The sequence below is a fragment of the Aythya marila genome (genome assembly GCF_965140915.1).
Source record: "Aythya marila genome assembly, chromosome: 3".
Taxonomy (NCBI): domain Eukaryota; kingdom Metazoa; phylum Chordata; class Aves; order Anseriformes; family Anatidae; genus Aythya; species Aythya marila.
The window spans coordinates 25,499,770-25,511,469 of NC_139044.1; the positions used below are offsets into that span (position 1 = coordinate 25,499,770).

Below are 11,700 nucleotides of genomic sequence, written 5' to 3' on the forward strand. Positions count from 1 at the left end.
AGAAAGCTCTGGTGACAATGTCAATGTGACAGACCATAGATAGAAACTGTTAAAAAGGTACCCCTGCCAGTACAATTGCCTGCACTTATCTTTTGAACGTTAAAGGCTAGAAGAAAGTCACATGGCTTCATTCTGCATGCCTTTTTTCTGTTTCTCTCTTAACCCACTTGCTACTCAGTCACAGAATCCATGCCTTCAGGAAATCAGTACAAAAATTCACAAAGTTCTTCATTATATAGGTTACCATCTTTTCCTAAGTGATTTCAGTCTCTCTCACAATACTAACCACCTCTTAGTGATATAAAATAACTCAAAAAATCCTTAAACTAATTTGTTGCACTAGTGCTTATTCTGTTTCTCTGAGTTTGACTTACTCTTCAGAAACTGCGCAGAACTCTGAACACTATATTCTTCCACCTTACTCACTGTAAGCATTCATAAAAACAACACAACAACCTTCTCTTAACTCTGTTAATGTTTGTCAGCTTACCCCAAACAGACTTGCATGGCACTGACAAGCTCTTTAAGTAAGATCAGACCTTGATGGGCAGCACCACATTGTTATCAAACAGTACACTCTGTGCACTGGCCACGTTCATAAGGAAAAAAGTTACCATAAGAGCAATCAGGTGCAGGTGGAAGTGCGTAAATTTTAATGATGAGAAAAACTCACACCCGTGACTGCTCATAATAAACATGAACTTAAAAGATCTGATAGCTTCTGGTTTTATCACATTTTTGATCAACTCATCATTGCACTTAAGTGTTTTTTTTTTTGCTTTTTTTTTTTTTTGGGGGGGGGGGAGGAGGGGGTGGACAGGTGGAGGAGGTAGAGGGAGAGGAAGGAACAGAGAGCAGACCTTTGGCACATCAACCTTCTGTTAGTATAACCAGGTAAGAACTAGGATCAGGAATTAAGCTTCCACCTACCTTGTATTTGCCACAGCTTTGTGACAGAGAAATAAATTGATGAAAAAGATTTTGGTCAGCCTGATCTGTAGCACCTTCCAGATGCTCCTCCAACACAGCATCTAATGCTTTAGGATACCTGCCAACAGACAAAACTCCAACATTTTCCACAGAGCATTATAGAAGAGCAAGTATTTCCGAGAGAAATACAAGGAAATACAAGGAAGCTGAATGCACTTTTCTGAACCAGCTATTTTAAGAAGCTTTGCAAAGGCAATCAGTCTTTATGTCTTAACTCAGATGACATGCAGCCCACTAGGGTAAATAATGAGCAGAAAAGGTAACGTCAAACAGCAAGAAGCCATGCAAAGCCAGTAGGCCTGTGCCCAGGTATGACAGTGTTGACAAAACAAAGTTAGATCAGCAAAATAAAATTTAGACAAAAATTAAGAGTCAGTTACTTCTACTGTATTTTTTCAGCAAGATTATTGTGGTTATGACACGCAATAAACCAAGATCATAGCTGACCTTATCAGCCTACAGGCTGTATATATGTCATAGGAAAATGGAACTTACTTTCTCTCAAGAAGTCTGATAAGAGGAAGCAGCTTTTGACTGATTGCATCCATTTTGGTGGGATTAGATTCAATCTCTGAACCATAGGAGATAAACCCTTCAAGAAATTTGCTAAAATTACAAATAAAAGAAAAAGCCACCATTTTTAGGTCAAACCAGTTTTCATAAATGTTATAAAACATACTGCTGAACAGGATAGAATTAATATGCATTACTTATTGCAGATTTGCTCCTGGCCTTATGTTTCACTCTGTCCCATAAATATTCCCACAAGTGCTAAAATCGTGACTCTTTCGGATTAGTGAACATTTCAGTTTCAATACCTAAGTTTGGAGTTAATTTGTAAACCCAAATAAACATGACACTAAAAGGGATGCTCATATAATGGTAACAGCATTGTCAGGATTGTCAGCAATTCATTGTTATTAAACCAGAAATGACTGAAGTACTGCAGAAAAAACAAAAACAGATCTATGTTAACTCACGAAGCCAATAGGTGATCTAAATCTTTTTCCAGTGGTATACTCTGAAGAATAGCTTCAAGATGTCTGATGTAAATATGATCATCTCTCTCCTCAGATTCTTCTTGTTCCTCTAAGAAGAATGAGTAATAATAGCAGATGAACAATAGCTTGAACATAACCTCCCCATCCTGACTAAAACCAGTAGCTGGTACAGGCAGCATCATCTGATGAGCCAAGCACACAACTTGAAGACAACAATGTTCACTGATAACTCACATACACTCTCAGTGTGCTTCTAGCAATGCATTACACCAACGTCACTGAAGTGCCAAAGGCTGCATTGCTGTCAATAAACTCAAGTATGCTATGGAGTGTTCCAGATCTGCTACCAAACCTATGCCAGCAACTTGCTAGAGCACTCCTTGGTGTCAATCTCGACGCTTTCAACTAAAGAGCTTTCCCAACCATGATTTGGCAGTTAAAACAGTCCACAGCACAAGCAGACTTGATGGTACAGACACATACCAGTCATACCTTGCATACCAGTCAGCCTTGTTATCCACGAACATTTCCAGGCACATTTAATTTACTGGGTAAACACAGATCTCTACCACTTAAACTATATATGCATTACATGTAATCTACCTAAAATTGATTTATGTATGGACTCAAATCATGGACTTTGCAATATTACAGTACTTCTCTAAGAGTAAGAAATGTAGTATATCAAAATTAAGTTACTGCTGCATATTGAAAATCAACATCTAAATCAAAGTGACATAGGTATAACAATGCCTAAAATAGCATCCTCCATAGAACATTGAAAAACAAAAAGCAACACACACTGAAGCTCAACCACATCTTCATGTGTATTGGTACAGTTTTAAGAGCAGAAACAAAATGAAAACAGCACAGCTAAGACATTTAGCATAGCTCTCTGTCTATAAGACTCAAAGTTTTAAATATATGTGCCAACTTACCTGCATCATATTTCATGATACTGCAAACAAGGTGAGGCAACAAGTAACGCAGAAGAGGAGAGATATCATAGCCTTCTGAAAGGCCTTGCAAAAGCGTTACCAGTTCTGGGTTGTCGCACAGATAATTAAACGGCCTGCACAACAGGACAGGGAAAAAAAAGGAACAAAAAAAACAAATGTAAGCTCATCTGGGTTACCAATACTTGCAAAATATCCTAAGGATTCAATTTTCAGTACTGGGTAACAGCCTCAATATAAGTAAATGCTGCAAAGACTGAAAGGATACCACTTTCTTGTTGCCAGTTTTACTGGCGCATTTAACGCCCAAGAAGAAAACAGAGCTGCCAGTCACACTGAGCACAGCTGCTGCAAAGGCACAGTGAATATCTTTATGCTTTTGAGAAGTTGGTTGTATGAGATAAAGTAATTGTATGGATTGCATGAAGAGAGATCCTCACATTGCATAGAGTGAAAAGAAGGGAAGAGAAGTACAAGCTTAATGACAGGAGATCCTCAGAGAGAAGTAAATTGCTTCCTACTAATAAGTTCCTCTCATCTTGTCTCCCTTTATATCCACCTGCCTGGATGCAGCATGATACAAGAAGCATGCCTGTTCTTAGCTTCCTGCACCTTTGTTTTTAACCTGTTTTCCTCTTCAAAGACTGCTTCCAAATATCTGGAAGGTAATTGCTGTGTTTATCCCAGCAGAGACTTATTCTACTGGAATACCCATGTTAATTTTTCTACCAGCAACCAAACTCCTTGTAGCATGCAGGATTCCAATCACCATGTTCAGCTGCATGCAACAGCACTAACTGTTGCGGGGCAAACAAGACTGAAAGAAATGAAATACCACATGGACATCCAGAAGAATACAAGACTTCTAGGACCAAAGCAGTAGTGCTATAGAAGCACTTCAGCTGTAAGATGATATTAACTTAAAAGTTCTTCCATGGAAGGGGCAAAACTACTTTTTTTCCAAGCTCTTTAAATAACCCCAAATTTGCACTACAATTATTATGCTAATTTCTTTTCCAAGACTCCCACCTTCAAGGAAGTCTCTTTCTGACAGGCTTCAGTTTTGCACATGGACAGCAATCCCTTACTGAGGGAAGTGGCAGGAGGGGGACCAAATGACAAACTCATACGACTGAGACTCCTCAGCTGTAGCGGCCACAAAAATTTTCAAAGCAAGCCAAATAAACCTCTGAACCCTTTGACACACTATCAACAATTCTGATAGGGAGGTTTCCTTTTAATGAGAAGGATGAAAACATTCATACTATCAAAGTGCAGCTTGAGCTTTTAAAAGGAGGAAACTCAGTTCATGTAGACTTACTTTTTCCCAAGATTGTCTCCTTCCTGAGTTTGTAGAAGTAGGTTCAAACATGCTACCCCTTCCCTGGCTAATGAGGGCACTTTAGATAACGTTTTGCTTATCTGCAACATCAAGGAATGCACCAAGGAGATCTCCACTGTCACTTTCACTGTCATCTGGCAGATTATCATGTATGTTGCAGCTCTGTAGTCCTGTATAGAGGATTTCAAGCCCTAGTAAAAGAGAAAAAGTTGTAATTTTGACACATGCAAATTTTTTTTTTTTTAAAAAAAAAAGGTAAATTAACATACATATCATTTTCATCTTGACATCCATGCAATTACACCAGCTTTTTCTCGAGGTGTTAAGTTCTCTGCTTTTTAACAGAGCAGCGATCCCACATGCTGGCGCAAATAGGTAATATTAAAGCAGGTTGATTACTCTAACTCCATTTCCTCATTGTTTAGCACACTAAGTTTCTAAACCAAAGAGGCTCAGTCAAATTGTGTATCTATTTCTCACAGTTTCATTCTTCATGCAGAGCAGGAAATAAAGTTCTTAAAAGTGCTCTTTAAAGGCATGAGAAAGCATTATTAGTCATGGACCTTCATGTGCCTAACGCTTCAAACCCTCCCAACAGTTAGCTGCAGAAAGCATGATGGCAGAACACAGTACAGTTCATCACACAAGTAGGAAAATAAAACTTCAGGTACCTTTTGGATGTAAGGGAGCAGCATGGAGACTATGCTGTCTGTTATATTCTCTGCGGCTCCAAGAGCTGATACAATGGTGGAAGCATAAAATGCAAGAAGAACTCTCAATTGAGCAGAGTTGCCAGGTAACTCGGAGAAGACCTGGATAAGAGAAGATGAAGTTGTTGAGATATCAGAAAAAGTGGAAACACTCATATCGTTTCCCAAAAAAGAGTATGATCTCAGAAATCCAGCATGCAAGTTCCACTAACTCCTGTTGATGCAACCAAAGGCATCACCTCCCCCAGCAGAAAACTTTGCCAGTTTACTGTCCCCTTCCCCTTTTAAATTCTCATTAATATTTGAAATCATACATTTAAAACATCCATGACAATCCCCAAAAGAGATATCAAAATTCAAAGTTACAAACCAGTAGGACAAATGAGTTTATAAAAGCAATTAAGACAATGAAGTACTTTTAAACAGCACAGTATCTTTAAGTAATACAGTAGTGCCAAACTGTTTTGTCCTGGCTTAGTGGTTCTCTGCTACTTCTCACCTGAATTTTTACAAATTGTAATCTATGTAAATAATAAGACATGTTCATATGGCTTGCCAGTAAATGAGTCCTTTTACTATATGATATATGAATCAAAATATTAGTAAATGGCATAATACTGTACATAAAGAAAGATGGGAACAAACAAGTGACAACACACTAACGTTCTAGAATGAAAAAAACAACCTTCACTGATTTTGCCACCAGTCTACAGATGAAATCCATGAAATCCAGGTCTTTGTAGCAGTGTGTAATGAGAGTACCCCTTGCCAGCGGGACGCCAGGTTTCTTTCCATGATAAAGAGAGTAAAATTAGCACACTCTAGGATAAAGCAAAGCTCCCAAAGTAAATATTAGCATTTACCTCTTTAAATTAAGCCTACCAATTGGTTAACACCATTGAAATTGAAAATAAGTAATAGAAACCCATACACCTCTCTGGAATTTTTACATTAAGACAGATGCTGAATAGCATTACGTATAATGTATATTCAAATAAACAAATATTTTAGTAATTGACATACTTCCTAGCAGTTGCAAATACTTAGACCTTAAAAGCACACACTAACTTCGTCAAAACAAAAGTAATTATGATTGAAGCTTTTTATCATTGTATTTAAAGAAAGATAGCAGAAACAACAGGTGGGAGTTCAAGCTCCATTCTTGCAATTAGATATTTCTGTACAATCCTACAAGCAACCACACGAACAGGTGGACCATATTCAGAGATCTACTAACAGAGTCAGGATATTATTAATAAAGTTCCTCATGTTGCTCCCAACTTGCATCTTTTAAGTACTTTACCCTTATTGGATCCAGCCAGTGCCATTTATGAGTTGGGCTTTTTATATTTAAAAGCTGAATAACTCTCACAAATAGTTTAGTCTCATGATATGGCAGAACACAACCAATCAAACTATCTTGATTGTAGAGGTGGATGTGAAATCTAAATAGAAACAAATAAATACATACAGTTAAAAATTTACTTGAAGGTCAAAACAAAGACTCAGCCATGTTCTTCTCAGAACACCTGGTTTGCTTCCTTTTAAGCAAGACCAGAGAAGACTATCACACTGAGGCAGACATATGGTCCGCTTCCCATCCAGAATCCAAAAAAAGGCCACTAGCCATATGTAGGAAGACAGGAAAGAAACAATTTTTTACCTCTCTCTCAATGATTTTAGGTCCCTAGTTGACATAAACTAGAACTTTAGTTTCTTTTGTACAGACTGTTAATATGAAATCAAAATCTACAATAATGTAGTACAAATTTCTGTACAATATATTAAAAAGAAATCACGATTAAAATGTATCAACAGCAACTGCCCACTCACTGTTTCATGATATGAAACATTACACTTTCTGTATCTGGATAGGTCAATTTATATAAGGACGAGAGCACTTATTGAAAATACTTGGTTCATTTTTTCTTCACACCTTCTTACATTACCTTGTAATAAGGCTACTTAGCTCTTGATATAAAACAAGGGCATGTTTTACAGTTCACAGTTTATATTGACAGTTTGCTATTTTACACAGCACATTATCTCAAAACATATTACAGAAAAGCCTCTCTAGGTCCTCTGTAAGATGGTTAGAGCTGTACAAATTTAGTGAAATCCTGGTAAACAAATATTTATACAGATCATCATGGTATACTGAAAATTTTCAGGGAAATTTCTCAAAAGACAAAAATATAATTGGCACATATAATGCACAGCCCCATAAAATCTAAGCCCAAATTGATATCTTTATAAATATAAATATATAATTTTAACCTTTCAACCTTTGTTCCAGAAAGATGTGGTATAATTATAAAAATTATTCTTATAAGGAAAGAAATTTCTTGCATTTCTAGAAACCTTATCTATACATGTATGATATTCAGTGGATTACCTGTGAATAAGCCATTCAAGGCACTTCTGTGCTGGCTTAAGCATAAAGTAGGGGGACAGGTGAATGAGGAACAATGAAATATTCTGATTCAGCTGCTGATTTACTGCTTTACTCTGAACACTGCGTTCCAGGCCTTTGGACATGGGACTAAACAAGCTGGATTGGAACACTTCAAAAGAAGGGTCAATCCCCATCAACTCTTCTAATCCAGTGCATCCTGCAGGGAAAAAAAAAAATGCTTTAAATGCAACAGCTGTAATTACCAGTCCTATCCAGCTACGTCCTCACTGGCACTGGGTACAATTTTGAGCTCTTCACTTAAAGGAAAACATTGATGTACAAATGTGAATCCAGCAGAGGACCGTGACGATGGTCTGGGGACTAAAAAATGACATACAAAGTAAAGGCTGAGAACTGGGTTGAAATGAGATGAGATCACCAAAAGCAAATCTTACTGCTGTCAGCTTCTACTTAATGGCATAGCATAGGTTATCAAGGAGATGGAGCCAGACTCTGAGATGCACAATGGAAGGACAGAATAGGATGACAGTTATTCCAATTGGAAGGGACCTACGAAGATCATCGAGGTCAGTAGTCTGACTACTTTGAGGATAACTAAGAATTAAAACTTTTCATTAGGACTGCTATCCTCTTAAATAAGGAAAGGTATCAACCACCTCGTTAGAGTCTGTTCCAGTGTCTAACTACTCACTTGAAAGAAATTCAGATTGGAGGGAACAGATGCATGCTGGAACACAGGAAATTCCACGTCAATATACGGATTTTTTTTTTTTTTTTTTTAACACAGTGATGGTCAAACACAGATCAGAGGTCCAACACTGGATCAGAGTCCACAGTACCTCTATCCTCAAACTCAGTCAAACATAAGCCTGAGCTAATTGACCCTCTGATCAGTCAGACTAGTAGCAGATGACGTTCAGAGGTCCCTTCCAGGCAAAACTAGTCTATGATTTTTATATATCTGAAGTAAGCAAAGGTACTTCTTTGAATAAATTAAAATACAATATTCCATACAGAATGATAAGAATTGTTTCATTATTTTACATGAGTTTATACAGATTGAAGGCTATGCAAAAAGCACATTCTTGGGTAAATATATATTCAAAAATGGGAACTGATGCGCATAAGGGGCCTGACATGTGCCAACACAGAAAAGGCTTTTTCTATTTTCCATTATTTGTGGTCATAATGTTACCAAAGAGTAGGGTGTCAGTACATTTTCATGAAATCCTAGATTAATTCAGGTTGCAAGGGACCTTGGGAGATCTCTAGTCTAAGGCCCTGCTCAAAGCAATACTAGCTCCCATATCAGTCCAGGTAGCCCATGGAATTATCCAGTTGTGATTTTCAGAAGGATGGATGGCAGTCTCCTGTTAAACTGCTTGATGTGATGAAAAGGCTTTTCGATACACCCACGCTGAATCTCTGCTGTTTTAACTTACACTTACTGTCTCCTGTTCTCCTGCCATGCATTTCTCTGAAGAACATGACCCATCTTATTAACATCTCCTCATAGGTATTTGCAGGCTGCTAGCAGACCCATGAAAGTCTTCTCTTCTCTACAATTAAGCCAGATTATCCTTCCTCCCCTTTTCAGGCAAGTTCTCCAGCCCTTTAGTACCTTGTGTCCTCTGCAATGAACTCACCCCAGTTTGACGAACATCTTATGCTGGGGATGGAGGCAAAACTGGACAGTCTTCTAGAAGTCACCTAACAAGCACTGAGTGAAGAGGGAATATCATGCCCCTCAAGCCACCAGGTGTACCTGTGACAGCACAGCTCGGAATGCTGCTGGCCATCTTTTCCAGCAAGACACAGCTTGCTGCCCCCCAGCACTCCCCTGGGTCCTGCTGCAGGATACCTGAGCCGGATCACCCAACCAGTTTTTCACCCATGTAGCTGCCTCCTGTACAGACTGGAATGTCTGAAACTAGTCACAGAAATGTTGTGGGAGACAGCGTGAAAAGCCTTGCTAAGGCTAGATAAATGGCGAGCACCGCTCACTCCTTGCTGTACCAGGCAGGCGTGACTGATCTGCGGTAACACCACGCTGACTGTCCCCAGTCACCTCACGGGCCCTGAGATGTGCTCCAGCGTGACCCATCCCGCAATTCTGCTGCTAACCGGAGGATCACAGAACCATTACGGTTGGAAAAGCCCCTCAAGACCACCTGGTCCAAGCATCCCCCTACGCTGCCTACCTGAGCTACACCCTGAGTGACTCCTTTGGCCCCTCCGTGGCTAAGGACACGCCCTCCCCGCCCGTCCGGATAACCGATTTTTAACGCGCCAGCCGCGCGAAGCCCCCAGCTCACCGATGGCGAAGAAGGTGTCCCTGTCGACGGCAGCCGCCTCCTTGCAGTCGAACAGCAGCGACGCCGCCTCGGCGCGGCTCAGGAGGCTGGGGTCGCTCTGCGGCAGGGCGAGCCGCCGCAGCTGCTCGGCCAGGGACGTCATGGCTCGGACGCTCCCCTCCGCGGACACCTAACGGGAGGCAACGGCGGCAGGCCGCGGCTCACACCGGCCCCGTAACGGCCCCGTAATGGCCGCCGGGCCGCGGTTACCATGGAGACCCCCACCCCCCAGCCCGGTCCCGCCGCCCCGCGCCCACCTGGCCGCGCGCCGGGCCCCCACGTGCGCCGCACCGCGCGCCGCTAACCCGGAAACAGCGGCGGCAGCGGAAGAGGAAGCCCCGCCTCCCGCCGGCCGGGCCACGCCCCTCGCCCGTCTGCCCGCCCGCGGGAGGGGTGGAGTGACCCCGCCCCCTGCGCGTGCCGGGAGCTGCCGTTGGCGGCCGTTGGAGGCGCGTGCGCGTGACTAACGGCAGCGTGCGGTGGCTGTGAGGGGTAGAGGGGGGTCTTGCTGGCCAGTGTGGGTGTGAAGCTCTTTGGGCAGGGCTGGTATGCCCTCGCTGTAACGGTGCGCAGAGCTGGGGTTGTTCTATATCCAGGTTCTAAGCCTGAGCTTTTAAAAGGTGCTGAAAGCTCCTTTGGTGCATGTGGGTGAGGTCCCAGAGCAGAACCCCAGGGTAACGTAGGCTGGAGGGGCTCTCTGAAAATCACCTGGTCTAGCCCCAGAGCAGGGCCAGCTCAAGGCAAGCTGGAATGGAGCAAGTTGGCATTGGAATGGGTTGCCCAGGGAGGTGGTGGAGTCACCATCCTGGAGGTGTTCAAGGAAAGGTTGGACCTGGCACTGAGGGACATGGTTTAGTGAGTGACATTGGTGGTAGGGTGAAGTCCGGACCAGATGATCGTGAAGGTCTTTTCCAACAGTAATGATTCTGTGATTCCATCAGTTGCTCAGAGGTTTGTCTGGCCAGATTTGGTGCATCTGTGAGGGTGGAAGTTCCATACGTTTGGCTGCCTTCAGGTTACAAACAAATTCCTAAGATTAAAGAGTATGGTGTCACCCACCTGTTTGCATTTAGGGCCATGGTGTTTTGCACCTTGAAGCAAGTGAACGAAGCCAGAAAGAGAATGTAGGTTTTGGCGATCCAGGAGCAACCTGGAAAAAAGCAGAAATAAAACTAATTTCAGTTAATATGAGCTGATGGGCAAGATGTCAAATATAACAATTCCACCACCAGATATGTACAATTATTCCATATATTGTCAAGAAGCTTTATAGCTACAACAGAAATAACAAATTTGTTTCCAGTAAAACCGCCTTGTTTGGCAGTGATTTAGCGTGCAGTAGAAATACAAAATAAAATGGATGTAGATTTAGTTTTGCAGAGAATTATTTATGTGCTTAAATTTATCCATTACAAGTGTCTACTGATTTCAGCAAGACAGTATGCTTTTATTAAATTAAATGTATGCACACCTTTGTAGGAGCGGGAGCAGGGAGAGGAAACAAAGTAGGATATCTGGTTTTGTGCCTGGTTATATTTACTGGTGCTTTGTCAGTGAGAGTGTATTAACTACATATTTTTGTGTTACTTCTGACGGTATTTGGTTGTAAAGATAATTGCTTAGCTGTTAAAGGTTGATACCACCACAATTAAAATAGTGTTAAGGTATTTGGAGGATTTTACTGATTTAGAGGATTACTACTATTTTTCTGATTGTTCTAATGCCTAGATTCTGACCATCTAGCAAATGAGCTTGCTACGGGTGAAGCAAACCAAGATGCCAATTTATTGCACTTGTTCAAATTCCCCATGACTTTTGTGCATCTTTTTCCTTCATGAAGCCTTTTGCAACCTTATTTTTAGTATAGTTCAAACTGCTATAAATATTCATGTTTCTATATCTAAAAATATCAAATGTTATTAAAATATGTA

General features: G+C 41.1%; 1 protein-coding gene across 1 annotated transcript in view; it reads right to left on the reverse strand.

Annotated features, from left to right (window-relative positions):
• The window catches only part of HEATR1 (HEAT repeat containing 1), a 39,716-nt gene extending 29,626 nt beyond the window's left edge, over nucleotides 1–10,090 (reverse strand). The window contains exons 1-11 of the mRNA XM_082757190.1: nucleotides 10,027–10,090; nucleotides 9,731–9,899; nucleotides 7,395–7,611; nucleotides 6,303–6,444; nucleotides 5,685–5,786; nucleotides 4,961–5,101; nucleotides 4,269–4,480; nucleotides 2,930–3,063; nucleotides 1,971–2,079; nucleotides 1,486–1,596; nucleotides 931–1,048 (exon numbers count right to left, since the gene is read on the reverse strand). Coding sequence (XP_082613316.1) covers nucleotides 931–1,048; nucleotides 1,486–1,596; nucleotides 1,971–2,079; nucleotides 2,930–3,063; nucleotides 4,269–4,480; nucleotides 4,961–5,101; nucleotides 5,685–5,786; nucleotides 6,303–6,444; nucleotides 7,395–7,611; nucleotides 9,731–9,872 — 1,428 coding nt within the window. The 5' untranslated portion in view covers nucleotides 9,873–9,899; nucleotides 10,027–10,090. The remainder of the gene's footprint in view (nucleotides 1–930; nucleotides 1,049–1,485; nucleotides 1,597–1,970; nucleotides 2,080–2,929; nucleotides 3,064–4,268; nucleotides 4,481–4,960; nucleotides 5,102–5,684; nucleotides 5,787–6,302; nucleotides 6,445–7,394; nucleotides 7,612–9,730; nucleotides 9,900–10,026) is intronic.
• Nucleotides 10,091–11,700: the final 1,610 nt, after the last annotated feature.